The sequence below is a fragment of the Myotis nattereri genome (genome assembly GCF_964212035.1).
Source record: "Myotis nattereri genome assembly, chromosome: 2".
Taxonomy (NCBI): Eukaryota; Metazoa; Chordata; class Mammalia; order Chiroptera; family Vespertilionidae; genus Myotis; species Myotis nattereri.
The window spans coordinates 193247135-193260862 of NC_138076.1; the positions used below are offsets into that span (position 1 = coordinate 193247135).

The following is a 13728-nucleotide window of genomic DNA, read 5'->3' on the forward strand; positions in this document are numbered from 1 at the left end:
GGTTATCATACCTAAGAGGTTCTCTCACTTGTCTCTCTCAGGACACAGTGGTGGCTCTCCATGCTTTGTCCAAATATGGAGCAGCTACTTTCACCAGGACTGGGAAGCCTGTACAGGTGACCATTCAATCTTCAGGGACATTTTCCACAAATTTCCAAGTGAACAACGACAACCGCTTGTTACTGCAGCAGATTTCATTGCCAAAGGTGCCTGGAGATTACAGCATGACAGCAACAGGAAAAGGGTGTGTCTACCTCCAGGTGAGACTCTTGGAGCAGATGAGAACAGAGGGTTCATAGTAACCATTTGCCCTGAAAAGTCCTAATTCAGGAAATGATGGAACAAATCAAAAAGTGTTAAGAAAGTTGGGAGAAATAATGGGGAAGGGGAAAACACAAATATTTGTCTTTGATGTTCCACAGACATCCTTGAAATATAATATTCTCCCCCAAAAAGAAGAGTTCCCATTTGCTTTGGGGGTACAGACTCTGCCCCAAACTTGTGAAGGACCCAAAGCCCACACCACCTTCCAGGTCTCACTGAATGTCAGGTAAGACTTTCTGACTGAATCACTTAATTCTGTGTATATAACAACCAATCTTCTTACCGGAACTCCTCACTAAGCCGAGCACTGGGATGGTGAATGTTTGTATTACATTTACCAAAAAAGTAATATGTTCTTATGTTGATACAGAATTTCTCAGTGATGAGGTTTACATTGTCCTTCCTCTACTTTCAGAATCCATTATTGTCACACCTCATTATTTAAAGGTTATTAATTTCCCTCAATAATAAGTAAAGGTAGAACATTATCCCTTGACCCTGATCTGGATTTCTCATTTCATTATAATGTAATGATTCATCCTAATTTTATTCTACAGTAGTGAAATCCTATATTATTCTTGCCTTATCCAGGAAAGAGATGAGGAATTATTTTTTTTATTTTTTAAGTTCTTGGTTTATTAATCCCTTCATTAAAATCTGCACAGTCACCACAAATAAAGTCACTGAAGAATCTTTACTCCTTCCGCTGTCCCATCTCCAGTTCACTTTTGCCAGCACTCACATTGGCCTTTGCAGTCCCCCTGACTTTCTTTATTCTGTTCTTGCATTCCTTTCCCTGTTTTTTGTTTTTGCTTTTTGTGTTTTTTTGAGGTCTTTTTCTTCTCATACAGGCCATGTCTTACAAGTCTATATTTAGGTTCATTTTTCTTTGTGTAATCCAAGAACCATACATCCTGCCAAAGCCAGTTGTCTTGCCAACACCAAAATGGATTCTGAATCCAAATACAAAGATGATGTGGTCTTATACAGTTTGGCTAGTTTTTCCCGAATTTCTGTCTGAGGTACTGCTGCCTTCACAGGGTAAAGGATGTCAATGACCATTTGTTTCCACAGTAGTCTGTTGGTCATGAACTTCCTGGTCTGGGTAGTTACTGTGTCGTTCATGATGGCAGCAATCTTCAAATAGCCAGGGAGAAAAAGTGAGATGAGGAATTCTTGAAAAGCATGAATAGAAGGAAATCATGCCTCTCTAGTTAAAATTTCTACTGGCAATAATTAAATCTCAAATTATATACCAAAAAATCAGTTTTGGGGAAAATACATACATGGAGATATATAGATATACGGATATATAAATATGTAGATCTAGAGATACATACACACACAACAGTACTCAAAGAGCTACAGGGCTTATAAAAAATGTATCTGTCGCGCCTTCTGCCGTCCTTCTGTGCCATCATAAGGGTGCACATGAATGTCCTGGCTGATGCTCCCAGGAGTATCAGCAATGCTGAAAAGAGAGGCAAATGCTACATTCTTAGTAGGCCACGCTCCAAAGTCATGCTCCAGTCCCTAACTGTGATGATGCAACATGGTTTCATTGGCAAATTTAAAATTACTGATGACTACAGAGCTGGGAAAATTACTGTGAACCTCACAGGCAGGTTAAACAACTGTGGAGTAATCGGCCCCAGATTTGATATGCAACTCAAAGATCTAGAAAAATGGCAGGAAAACCTGCTTCCATCCCATCAATTGGTTTTATTGTACTGACAACCTCAGCGGGCATCATGGACCATGAAGAAGCAAGATGAAAACACAAAGGAGGGAAAATCCTGGGAATATTTTTCTAAGAATATCATACATATGTGCAAATGAAATGCCTCAGTGGACAAAAAGAAAATGTGTCTGTACCCAAGAATATTCAAACCTGGTTGGAGATACTATTCAGGAAAAAAGTTAAGATAAAGTACATGTATCAAATAACTGACACAGGTTAGAGGTCTCAAGTCCAGTTATGCATCACTTGTAGAGCTTTCTGAAAACACACATCCTCAGAGTCCACACATGTGGAATTCTGACTCATCAGGTCTAGAAGTATTCCTGATCTCTGTGGCTTTAACAGGCTCCCTAAAAATCTAATGCAGAGCCAGTTTTCTGAACCACTTGAGTAGGACACTTAGGAAGACTCCCATGAACCTTTTAGGGCTGTTGAGTGCTTACTGTGGAAATAAAAAAAAAAAGACTATTTAATAACAAAGAAAACCCCAATTCCTTCCTTCCCTGGATCTTCAGTTACACTGGGAACCGTCCTGCCTCCAACATGGCGATTGTTGATGTGAAGATGGTATCTGGCTTCATTCCCCTGAAACCAACTGTGAAAATGGTAGGAGTCTCTATTTTATTTATTGTTTTATATTTTTATAGACTGAGACAATATATTATAACCCTATTAAATCAACCTCTATTAAAGACTGGTACTTTCTCCAAACTTAGAAATATAATGTAGCATGTTTGTATTGCTGCCCCCATGAGCATAACACACTGCTGGAAGCCACACCTACTAGAAAAATAATGTCAACAGGTTCCTACTTTCATGTAGCTCAGAATCTTGAAGGTAAAGTATCTACATATAAACCAGTGAAAAATATATGAAAATGACAGATTGACATAAACTATAACTATTACAGAAGGTCAGACAAAATGAGATTGCTATAAATTAGAGCAAGCAAAAGAAGTAACAAAAACAAAAATCACCTCCTGATTAAAAAATAGAATGTGAATTAAACCTTGAAATATATGCAACTCCCAAGTTTAGAATATTTAGTTCCTTTTCTTCAGATGAATCAACTTTACACATAGGCCATATTAAGCCCTACATCCCAATTAACTTTTATTTTTAATTGTACAACATTATTGTCTTTACTTACAAAAAAAATATTAGAAGAAATATTATCCTCAGGCTTAATATAATTTGGTAATAAAAATTCTTCTTTTCTCTGGGTTTCCCAGGGGCTTTCTTCTGTTTATTAACATATGCAATGTCTTCATGTTCTTCAGCTTGAAAGATCTTATGATGTGAGCCGAACAGAAGTCAGCAACAACCATGTTTTGATTTACCTAGATAAGGTGAGAGTCCTGCCACTCTAGTTGCAACAAATACTATATAATAAAAGCATAATATGCTAAGTGTCCGGTCGTCCAGTCTTCGGTTTAAACAATCAAAGCATAATATGCTGATATGCTAAGGCCGCTCTACCATTCAGTATGACAGGCACTGACCACCAGGGGGCAGATGCTACAACTGGTAGGTTAGCTTGCTGCTGGGTTCTGGCCTATTGGGACTGAGCAAGATGGGCTGGACACACCCTGGAGCTCTCCTGCAGTACCTCCCAGACTGGCCAACCTCCCGTGTCCCTCCCAAGTCCCGATTGTGCACCGGTGGGGTCCCTCAGCCTGACCTGCACCCTCTCGCAATCCAGGAACCCTCAGGGGATGTTGGAGGGCCGGTTTCAGCCAATCCCACAGGCCAGGCCAAGGGACCCCACTGGTGCATGAATTCATGCACCAGGCCTCTAGTAAAGATAATCCTTCTAAGGGAGATATCTAGGAAATGAATGAAGACATTTTTGAGACATCACTTCTATGCTAAATATTTGAGAATTCTAACATTAATTCCAGTACATGTTCTCTTCTCCTTCTTTATTTATATTTCATCTGGGGCTATGGAAAGAAATGGCTTATTATAATATTGGGATAGTCATATTTCTAGGACTTTATAAGCAAGAAATTCTCTACCAAATATGCTTATTATATCCTCAAGTTATTCTGAGTAATGTAAGGAAGTACCATTGGGTTTGTCAATTATTATATCAATAATACATCAACAATATAAAAGGGGAAAATACTGTCAATCTCAGCAAGGACTTGGACCATAAAGTAAATAGATCAGCCCATCAATAAGCCACTCTAATTTTATATTTATATGTTGTACATAGTTTATTTATTTATAGATGGATGAATATTATAATTTATAAATTTATGAAACTTAAACAAGGTTACAATTATTGACCTTTTATATTCCTTTTTGAGTCAACACAAGTATTTCTGCAAGACAGAGAAATTAAATGGTGCCAAATTTCTGGATATTCAAAAATAAACATAGCTATCCAATCAATAAAAATCATATATCATTCACCTCTATGAACAAAACATTGATGGGGATATATGAATTGTTTTATTTGTTTAAGAACAATTGGGGAGCTTTCTGCACAATTTAAGAACCCTGTTAGTTGATTTTTTTTAATGGGGTTTTGCCCTAGCCAGTTTGGCTCAGTGAATAGAACATTGGCCTGTGGACTGAAGGATCCCAGGTTTGATTGTGGTCAAGGGAACGTACCTCAGTTGCAGGCTCGATGCCCGGCCCTGTTCAGTGTGCATGATGGAGGCAACCAACCGATGTGTCTCTCTCACATAAATGTTTCTCTCTCTCTGTCTCTCCCCCTCCTTTCCAATCTCTCTAAAAATCAATGGGAAAATATACTCGGGTGATGATTAAGCTGAAATAAAAATAATAATAATAATAATTTAAAAAGTTTTTTCCCCAAACAAATGAGTATTTAAAGTCATTCAAAGAAAAGCGAAGAAAGCTCATTTAATTCCCTTTTGCTTTCTAGGTGACAAATCAGACTCTGAGCTTGTCCTTCACGGTTCTCCAAGATATCCCAGTAAGAGATCTCAAACCGGCCATAGTGAAAGTCTACGATTACTATGAGACGGGTGAGTGTGAGCAATTTTTACATACAAATTAAATTCCTGATCACAGAAATTTAGATTTCAGAAACATGTAGGGGAAATTCATTACATTAATAGTTCTTAGCACTTCGTTTTGTCTTTATCAAATCAGATTCTCCTGTCTTTGCCTTCTATACATACACTAGAGGCCCGGTACACAAAAATTTGTGCACTCAGTGGGGTGAGGGGGGTCCCTCAGCCCAGTCTGTGCCCTCTCGCAGTCTGGGACCCCTCAGGGATGACCACCTGCTGGCTTAGGCCCGCTCCCCGGGGGATTGGGACTAAGATGGCAATCAGACATCCCTCTGGCAGCCCGGCAGCCCTAGGGGGATGTCAACTTACCAGTGGGGAGCAGGCCTAAACTGCAGTCGGACATCCTTAGCGCTGCTGAGGAGGCAGGAGAGGCTCCCACCACCATCGCTGTACTGGCAGCCATCAGTCTGGCTTGTGGTTGAGCAGAGCTCAGCCGGCTTGTGGTTGAGCAGAGCTCCCCCGTGAGAGTGCCCTGACCACCAGGGGCCAGCTCCTGCATTGAGTGTCTTCCCACTGGTGGTCAGTGTGTGTCATAGTGAGCAGTCATTCCAAGTTGTTCTGCTGTTAGGGTCAATTTGCATATTACCCTTTTACTATATAGGATAGCGGCCTGGTGTATGGGTGTGGGCCGGCTGGTTTGCCCTGAAGGGTGTCCCGGATCAGGCTGGGGATCCCCACTGGGGTGCCTGACCAGCCTGGATGAGGGGATGAGGGCCGTTTTCAGGCTGGCGGGTGACTGAAGCTCCCAACCTCTCCTTTTTTCTTTTTTTTATTCTTGGATTTATTTACCTTCTATGGCTGTCACTGGAGCCTAGAGCTGGCTTTAGCTCTGAGGCTCAGCTCCAGCTCTGAGACCTCGGCTGCTGAAAGCAGGTATCTGGGTTTGTTTGGGTTCTATAATTGAAACTCTGTTGCAACTCCAGCTCTGACGGCTGAAAGCAGGTTTCTGGAGCTTGTTTAGTTTCTATAATTGCAACATTGTTTCTTAGAGTACAAGCTGAGAGGCCGGCAGTGGCAGGCGGGGAACGTTGGCTTCCTCCTTCACTGGAGCAAGCAAGCCTCCTGTTCACTTCAGCTGCCTGGCTGCGGCCACATCTTGGTTGGCAGTTAATTTCCATAACTCGCAGATTAGCCAATGGGAAGGGTAGGGAAGTTACGGTTAATTACCATGTTTCTCTATTATTAGATAGGATTATAGAAACTGCCTATAATGTAAAGATAGCAATTAATACGAAATATCTGTAAGAAATTTAGTTCCCTTTTCTTCAGTTAAATCAACTGTACAACAATATTTGATTTAAATAAGTTCAACATTGAACTGTCCTTCAGGAGTACAGAGTAAAGGAAACATAATGTACTGTATTTGAAAAGTTAACAATATAAGGCAGCCAGCAATGCATCAAATGAATGCTGCTGATGTTTCTGACAAAATACAATTTTTCCCATAATATTATTTCACTAACCTATATCCCATAAATGTTTTCTATCTCTCTCACTTCACCTAATGATTTTGTTTTTATGCAGATGAGTTTGCAATTGCTGAGTACAATGCTCCTTGCAGCAAAGGTAAGTAATTCACACTCCTTCCAAATGCAGTCAGAACCCCTTTGTTTTGTTCCTCAAATCTCCTCCATAAAATATTGGCTCAACATTCTTCATAGACATCATATTGCTCATGGTGTAACTTATTATAGAAAATTGCATTTATTTGGAGAGAACACTGCTGGTTAAACCTCAGATAGTTCAGAGGATTGCTGATTTGATCATTATAAGTAATGGACCTTGTTGCCCACTATACTAATTGGTTTCCTTAGACACTATACTACCCAGATGTAAGAAAAGGAATCATCATTGATCAGAAAATCCAAGTTTATCTTAATTTTTTATTCTTTCCACTATCACACACAGATCAAGGAAATGAGTGAAGACTACATCAATGAAAATGGCTTTGCTGGAGTTCCTGTTCCACAAAGTCAGGTCTCCATGGAAGAAAAAAGTTTTTATAACTCTGAAGCTTAATGAATACACCTTTTTTTCTAGTCAATCTTTATCATGGTATCTGTAGTCATTCAATAAACATTTATTACATTTCCATATAAAATAAAATTCATGAAATAAAAATTTATAGCAATCAAGGGCTGAGCGACTTCAGAAAATGAACAATGTTACAGTGTTGTTCTTAGAGTAGGCTTAGTGTTGTACAGAGTAGGCTTCCTGTAGGTGTTGCAGGGAAAAGAAGAAAATATTAAAATATGTACTAAAATAGTGTAAAATGTGTTTGGTCATGGGAATACCCTTCAAAAAGTCAAAGAGTGGGAGAAACCAAGATGGCGGCATAGGTAAACACCGGAGTTTGCTGCCTCGAACAACCACTTCAAAAATACATCTAAAAGACGGAACGGACATCATCCAGAACCACAGGAAGGCTGATTGAGTATAAATTCTACAACTAGAAGGAAAGAGAGAAGCATACCGAGACTCAGAGGAGGCGCAGTGCAGAAGTAAAATATTAAGGTACAGAGGCGCACATGGAGCGGGCTGGCGGCTGAGGGCGCGGTTGTCGTTTTCAATCGGGAGGGAGTCTCAGGCTCTGAGCTCCAGTTTCTGGCGAGTCTCTGGGGACCCAGACTCATGCGGGAGAAGCGGGACTGTCTGGCATCGGTTGGAACTCGAGGGCAGCTTTCTCTCGGAGGGGCTTGCAGCGATTGCTGAGACACTGAGCAGCGGAGCCTCTGAGAGCAGCCATAAATGCTAGACCCGCCCTGTTGATCCCGTGGGACCCGTCCCGCCCAAGCCCTGCAGGGAGGCTTTTACTGGATAGCCTAAGGCAGAGGCTAGATTAGCACCTCCCCAGAGATCCAGGAGCCAGTGTACCCAGAGGTCAGAGTGGGACCATCCAGTTTGCAGCTCAGTGGAACCATAAAGGACACACTCAGGGGGCAGACTCAGTGAGAACCAAAGCCCCATTGAAGCAAGTCTTGCCCCGGAGGGGTGTCTCCAGCACAGAAGTTCTCCCACTGCAGACACAGCTGATTCTCACAGCCAATTGGCCTGGAGGTCAATTCCTCCCAGTGATACCTACAACAATCAAGGCTTAACTACAACAAGACTATGCACAAAGACCACAAGGGGGTGCACCAAGAGTGTCCTCCTCAGGTAATTGGGGAGGCTGAACCACTGGGCCCTAGTGGACATTCAGCACAGAAAACCACTTTATCAACACAGGGAAACATAAAAAATGCGGAGACAAAGAAACAGGACACAAATGACAGAAATGGAGGAAAGCAAACTACTGGATATAGAGTTCAAAACCACACTTTTAAGGTTTTTCAAGAATTTTCTAGAAACTGCTGATAAACTTAATGAGACCTACAAGAAATCTAATGAGACCCTCGAGGTTGTGATAAAGGACCAACTAGAAATTAAGCATACACTGACTGAAATAAAGAATATTATACAGAATCCCAACAGCAGACTAGAGGATCGCAAGAATCAAGTCAATGATTTGAAATACGAAGAAGCAAAAAACACCCAACCGGACAAGCAAAATGAAAAATGAATCCAAAAATACGAAGATAGTGTAAGGAGCCTCTGGGACAGCTTCAAGCGTACAAACATCCAAATTATAGGGGTGCCAGAAGAAGAGAGAGAGCAAGATATTGAAAACCTATTTGAAGAAATAATGACAGAAAACTTCCCCTACCTGGTGAAAGAAATAGACTTACAAGTCCAGGAAGCGCAGAGAACCCCAAACAAAAGGAACCCAAAGAGGACCACACCAAGACACATCATAATTAAAATGCCAAGAGCAAAACACAAAGAGAGAATCTTAAAAGCAGCAAGAGAAAGAAAGTCAGTTACCTACAAGGGAGTACCCATATGAATGTCAGCTGATTTCTCAACAGAAACTTTGCAGGCCAAAAGGGAGTGCAAGAAATATTCAAAGTGATGAATAGCAAGAACCTACAACCAAGATTACTTTATCCAGCAAAGCTATCATTCAGAATTGAAGGTCAGATAAAGAGCTTCACCGATAAGAAAAAGGTAAAGGAGTTCATCACCACCAAACAAGTATTATATGAAATGCTGAAAAGTATCCTTTAAGAAGAGGAAGAAGAAGAAAAAGGTAAAGATACAAATTATGAACAACAAATACACATCTATCAACAAGTGAATCTGAAAATCAAGTGAATAATCTAATGAACAGAATGAACTGGTGATTATAATAGAATCAGGGGCATAGAAAGGGAGTGGACTGACTACTCTTAGCGGGGAAAGGGATGAGGGGGATGCGGGAAGAAACTGGACAAAAATCGTGCACCTATGGACAGTGGGTGGGGAGTGAGGGCGGAGGGTGGGGTGGGAACTGAGTGGAGGGGAGCTATGGGGGGGGGAAAGAGGAACAACTGTAATAATCTGAACAATAAAAATTTAATTTAAAAAAAAGTCAAAGAGTAAATTTTATAAGAAAAGAAAATACTAACTTAACTAGAAAAGACTTTCCACATTAAAGGGAAGTAATGAAATACGAAGTTAAACAGGAGACAGCATAATTAACTAGGACATGACCTGAATTGGGGGTTACGTGTTCTCAGAGCCAAAGCTACCATTGACTAATATAAATAGTCAGTTAATCTTGGGTTTCAGAATCAATAAAGGATGATAGATTGAAAACTTTGAAGGGGTGATGATACATGTAGAAGAGTTTTCTTAGAAGAAAGAATATATAGCACTCAAATATTAGACTGGATCACCTTTTTTCTGGAACTCTGAGCCAGGATCAAAGACTAGATATAAGCTCAAGGAGGTATTCAGATAGAGTAAATATATGGATGGAGGTGCCAAAGCTTCAGGATTTTATAAAGGTAAGATCTCTGGGGAAGTCCTAGGAGTCCTCGTCTCCATTTGATTTAGTTTAACAGTATCTTGGATGGTATAAGCTAAAAACTCAAGGACTTTGAAATTCAAGCATCCTTAGCTCTGTCTCCAGGCTAAGAAAAAATAAAATAAAAGCTGTCATTTTTGTTCCTGGTTCTATTCTAAGAACCTAACACGTATTAATATATCAACCCTATGAATCAAGTACTATTATAACAAGTGAGAAATCAGAGGCACTGAGTGATATAACTTGCACAAAGTGATTCAGCTAGTAAATGGCAAGACCAGAATTTAATACCAAGAAGTCTGCCTCCCAAGTCCACACTCATAACCTCAAACTATGCTGCCTCTCCAACCCACTTCAGACAAGAGGGCAGGAGAAAACATGTTTCAGAGATGAATAAACATTATAATTAGTGTCAATTAAGCATCAATCCAGAGCATAGAATATAAAAGAAATTAGAGGTGTGGCTAAAGGAAATAGGATAAAAGGATTATAATACATTCCATCATTTTTTTCTTTGTTCATATGGAAATCATGACTTCAAATGTACTTAAAGGGTATATTTATTGCAAATCATTACTTGTATCTCCTGAACTGAGAAGGTTTATTCCCAAAATATTTATATTTCATGGTATGATACAAATTTGAGTAAAACAGCATTCCTCTCTAAGAGAAACTCAATGCAGAGTAAAAAAAAAGAAAAAAAGAAAAAAGGTACTTGGATATTCATACTACTACTACTACTACTACTACTAGAGGCCCAGTGCACGAAATTCATGCGGGGGGCGGGGGCCGGGTCCCTCAGCCCAGCCTGAACCCTCTCCAATCCAGGACCCCTTTGGGGGATGTCCGATTGCCAGTTTAGGCCCGATCCCTGTGGGACAACCGGCAGTCGGACATCCCCCCTCGCAATCCGGACCGCTGGCTTCTAACTGCTCACCTGCCTGCCTGCCTGCCTGATCGCCCCTCACCACTCTGCCTGCCAGCCTGATTGCCCCCAACTGCACCCCCCTTCTGGCCTGATCACTCCTAACTGCCCGCCCCCGCCAGTCTGATCACCCCAACTGCCCCCCTCCCCAGCCTGCTCGCCCCTAACTGCCCACCCTGCTGGCCTGCTCACCCCCAACTGCCCTCCCCTCCTGGCCTGATCGCCCCTAACCACTTCTGCCTAGGCCCCGCCACAATGGCTTTGTCCAGAAGGACATCCAGAAGGTCTCCCAGAAGGTCTGCCAGTCTAATTAGCATATTACCCTTTTATTAGTATAGATATGATATGTTTCTGCTTTACCTACTTTTGTTCTTTTCTTCACTAATGAGCTTCCTACCACTGATATTTCCACTTTCCTTGCTATGGAATATTACTTGTTTTTTTTTCTTACCCACTCAGTATCATTCGAGGATTAGAATGATTCGATTCTTTCCTAGCCAGTTTGGCTCAGTGGATAGAGCATTGGCAGACTGAGGGGTCCCAGGTTTGATTCCAATCAAGGGCACATGCCCAGGTTGCCAGCTTGATCTCCAGAAGGGGGTGTGCAGGAGGTAGCCGATCAATGATTCTCTCTCATCACTGATGTTTCTATCTCTCTCTCTCCCTCTCCCTTCCTTTCTGAAATCAAAATAGATAGATAGATAGATAGATAGATAGATAGATAATAGGATTCTAACAGGCAGTGACCTTGAATACAGGGTCTAGGCAATCTTGCTAATTAAATTATTCTAGATCTCTACCTTAAAAATGTATACAGTGGGGCCTTGACTTACGAGTTTAATTCGTTCCGTGACGGAGCTCGTAACTCAAATTACTCGTATGTCAAATCACTGTGACATTCGCTGCGCCAACTAGCGGTGGGGTATCTGAAGCTGGCTCGTACGTAATCCGAATTTTAGCTTGCAACTCAAAGCAAAAAATCGGCCGAGAGACGGCTCGTATCTCGAAAAAACACGTTAGTCGGGACACTCCTAAGTCAAGGCCCCACTGTAGTGACAAAGGGAATGACAGGACACAAATGAACTCTTCATATCTAAGGTAAAAACAATGCATGAATTATTCTAGAATCAAGATAATTAAAAAATATTCTTTCCTCTAGTGATTGAACAGCGGATATTCTACCCTTGATTGACCATTTAAAACACACACACACACAAACTAAAGAATATCTTAACTCAGTGCCCTCTGAAATAGCCTTGGGCTGAGTTTTTAGCAACTGTCATTATTACTGCAATCATTGGCTTTGACCACAAGAGGGAAATTAAATACAGTAATGAGGTTATTACACATCAGTTCTAAAAGTGATGACTTAGTGAAAGAGAAGAAATTAAAACAAGTTAGTATAATTGGAATATAAAATGCTTAATGTTTAAAAAAAACATAAAATTATACACATGCAGAAACCAAAGTAAGACCATTTGGTTTATCCTGATTTTTTTGTGTGTACAAATTGATACCAGAAAATTTTAATCCAATATAAATCAAAATGTCAATCTTATAACCTATTCAAAATTTCTGCCTACACTTCCCTCAGTTCTGATCCTTGTTTCAACAGATCAGCAGTAAGGAAGTGAGGCAACCCTCCACCCTCAGGAAACAGAGATTAGAAGAAAAGGGCAAAGTTTTTCTGGCTGGTTTTTATCTGGCCATTATTTTGTGTGTACACTTGGCTAGGCAAACAGTCCCCCGTTACTCAAACACTAATCAGATGTTGCTTTGAGGGTATTTTGTAGATGTGATTAAAATCTACAACCAGGTGACTTTAAGTAAGAGAGACTTTCATAGATAATTTGGGTGGGTTCCATTCAATTGATGAAAGGTCTTACGAGCAGAGTTGAAGCTTCCCTGGTGAAACAGAAATTCCACCTGTGGACAGCAGCTTCAGCCCCTGCTGGAGATGCTAGTCTGCCCTTCCTGACAGCCTGCCCTCTGGATTTTGGACTTGCCTAGCGAACTCCACAACTGCATAAGCCAACTCCATTCAATCAATTTCTTAACATATATTTCCTACTGAATCCGCTTCTCTTGTTGAATCCTGACTGATACAATACCCACATACTAATTATTTCCCAGGGGACACTTCTGTGGGTTTTAGGAGATCCCAGACACAGATCAATATGTGGTAGGCAGTTAGAAAGACATGAGCAAAGCAAGGATGATGGGCCAGATACAGAAGGGTCACCAGGGCAGAGAGCCCTGGATGCCTGATAAAGTACAATTGTAGGGTAGGACCTTGTCCCCAGGATGACCTTTCCTCCCCTAGACAGGAAGTAAGACTCTGTGTCCAGCAAGCAGTGCCCAAGCTCTCCTATGTGTCCTCTAGCTTCCCTTTTCACTTGGCTTGTGGGGTAGGGGTGGGGCGGGGAACACTCCAACCAGCTCTTCCACCACAAATTCTTTCAAAGAATCTGCCTCTGGCCCAGCCAGCATGGCTCAGTGGTTGAGCATCAACCTATGAACCAGGAGGTCACTGCTTGATTCCCCGGGCAGGGCATATGCCTGGGTTGCAGGCTTGATCCCCAGGGTGGTGCATGCAGGAGGCAGCCAATCAATGATTCTCTCTCATCATTAATGTTTCATCTCTCTCTCCCTCTACCTTCCTCTCTGAAATAAAAATATATTTTAAAAAACAAACAACATAAAACAACTGCTTTTAATTTTTTAAAAAACAACAACAACAACAAAGGAATTTGCCTCTGTAATCCGTCTTTATTTTGCCCTTATATGCGCTGTTGGTAATTGTCCC

The 13728-nt window shown here is 41.1% G+C and overlaps 1 protein-coding gene and 1 pseudogene across 2 annotated transcripts in view; both read left to right on the plus strand.

Annotated features, from left to right (window-relative positions):
• Positions 1-8780, plus strand: part of LOC308513992 (alpha-2-macroglobulin-like) — a gene marked incomplete at its 5' end in the record, with an annotated part of 55817 nt that extends 47037 nt beyond the window's left edge. The window contains 7 exons of the mRNA XM_081084028.1: positions 42-260; positions 423-550; positions 2581-2671; positions 3346-3414; positions 4962-5064; positions 6637-6678; positions 7021-8780. Of these exons, the coding sequence (XP_080940154.1) occupies positions 42-260; positions 423-550; positions 2581-2671; positions 3346-3414; positions 4962-5064; positions 6637-6678; positions 7021-7037 (669 nt within the window). The 3' untranslated portion in view covers positions 7038-8780. The remainder of the gene's footprint in view (positions 1-41; positions 261-422; positions 551-2580; positions 2672-3345; positions 3415-4961; positions 5065-6636; positions 6679-7020) is intronic.
• Positions 1732-2138, plus strand: LOC308512715 (small ribosomal subunit protein uS8-like; annotated as a pseudogene). The gene has a single exon. The product of its transcript is annotated as a small ribosomal subunit protein uS8-like (transcript).
• Positions 8781-13728: the final 4948 nt, after the last annotated feature.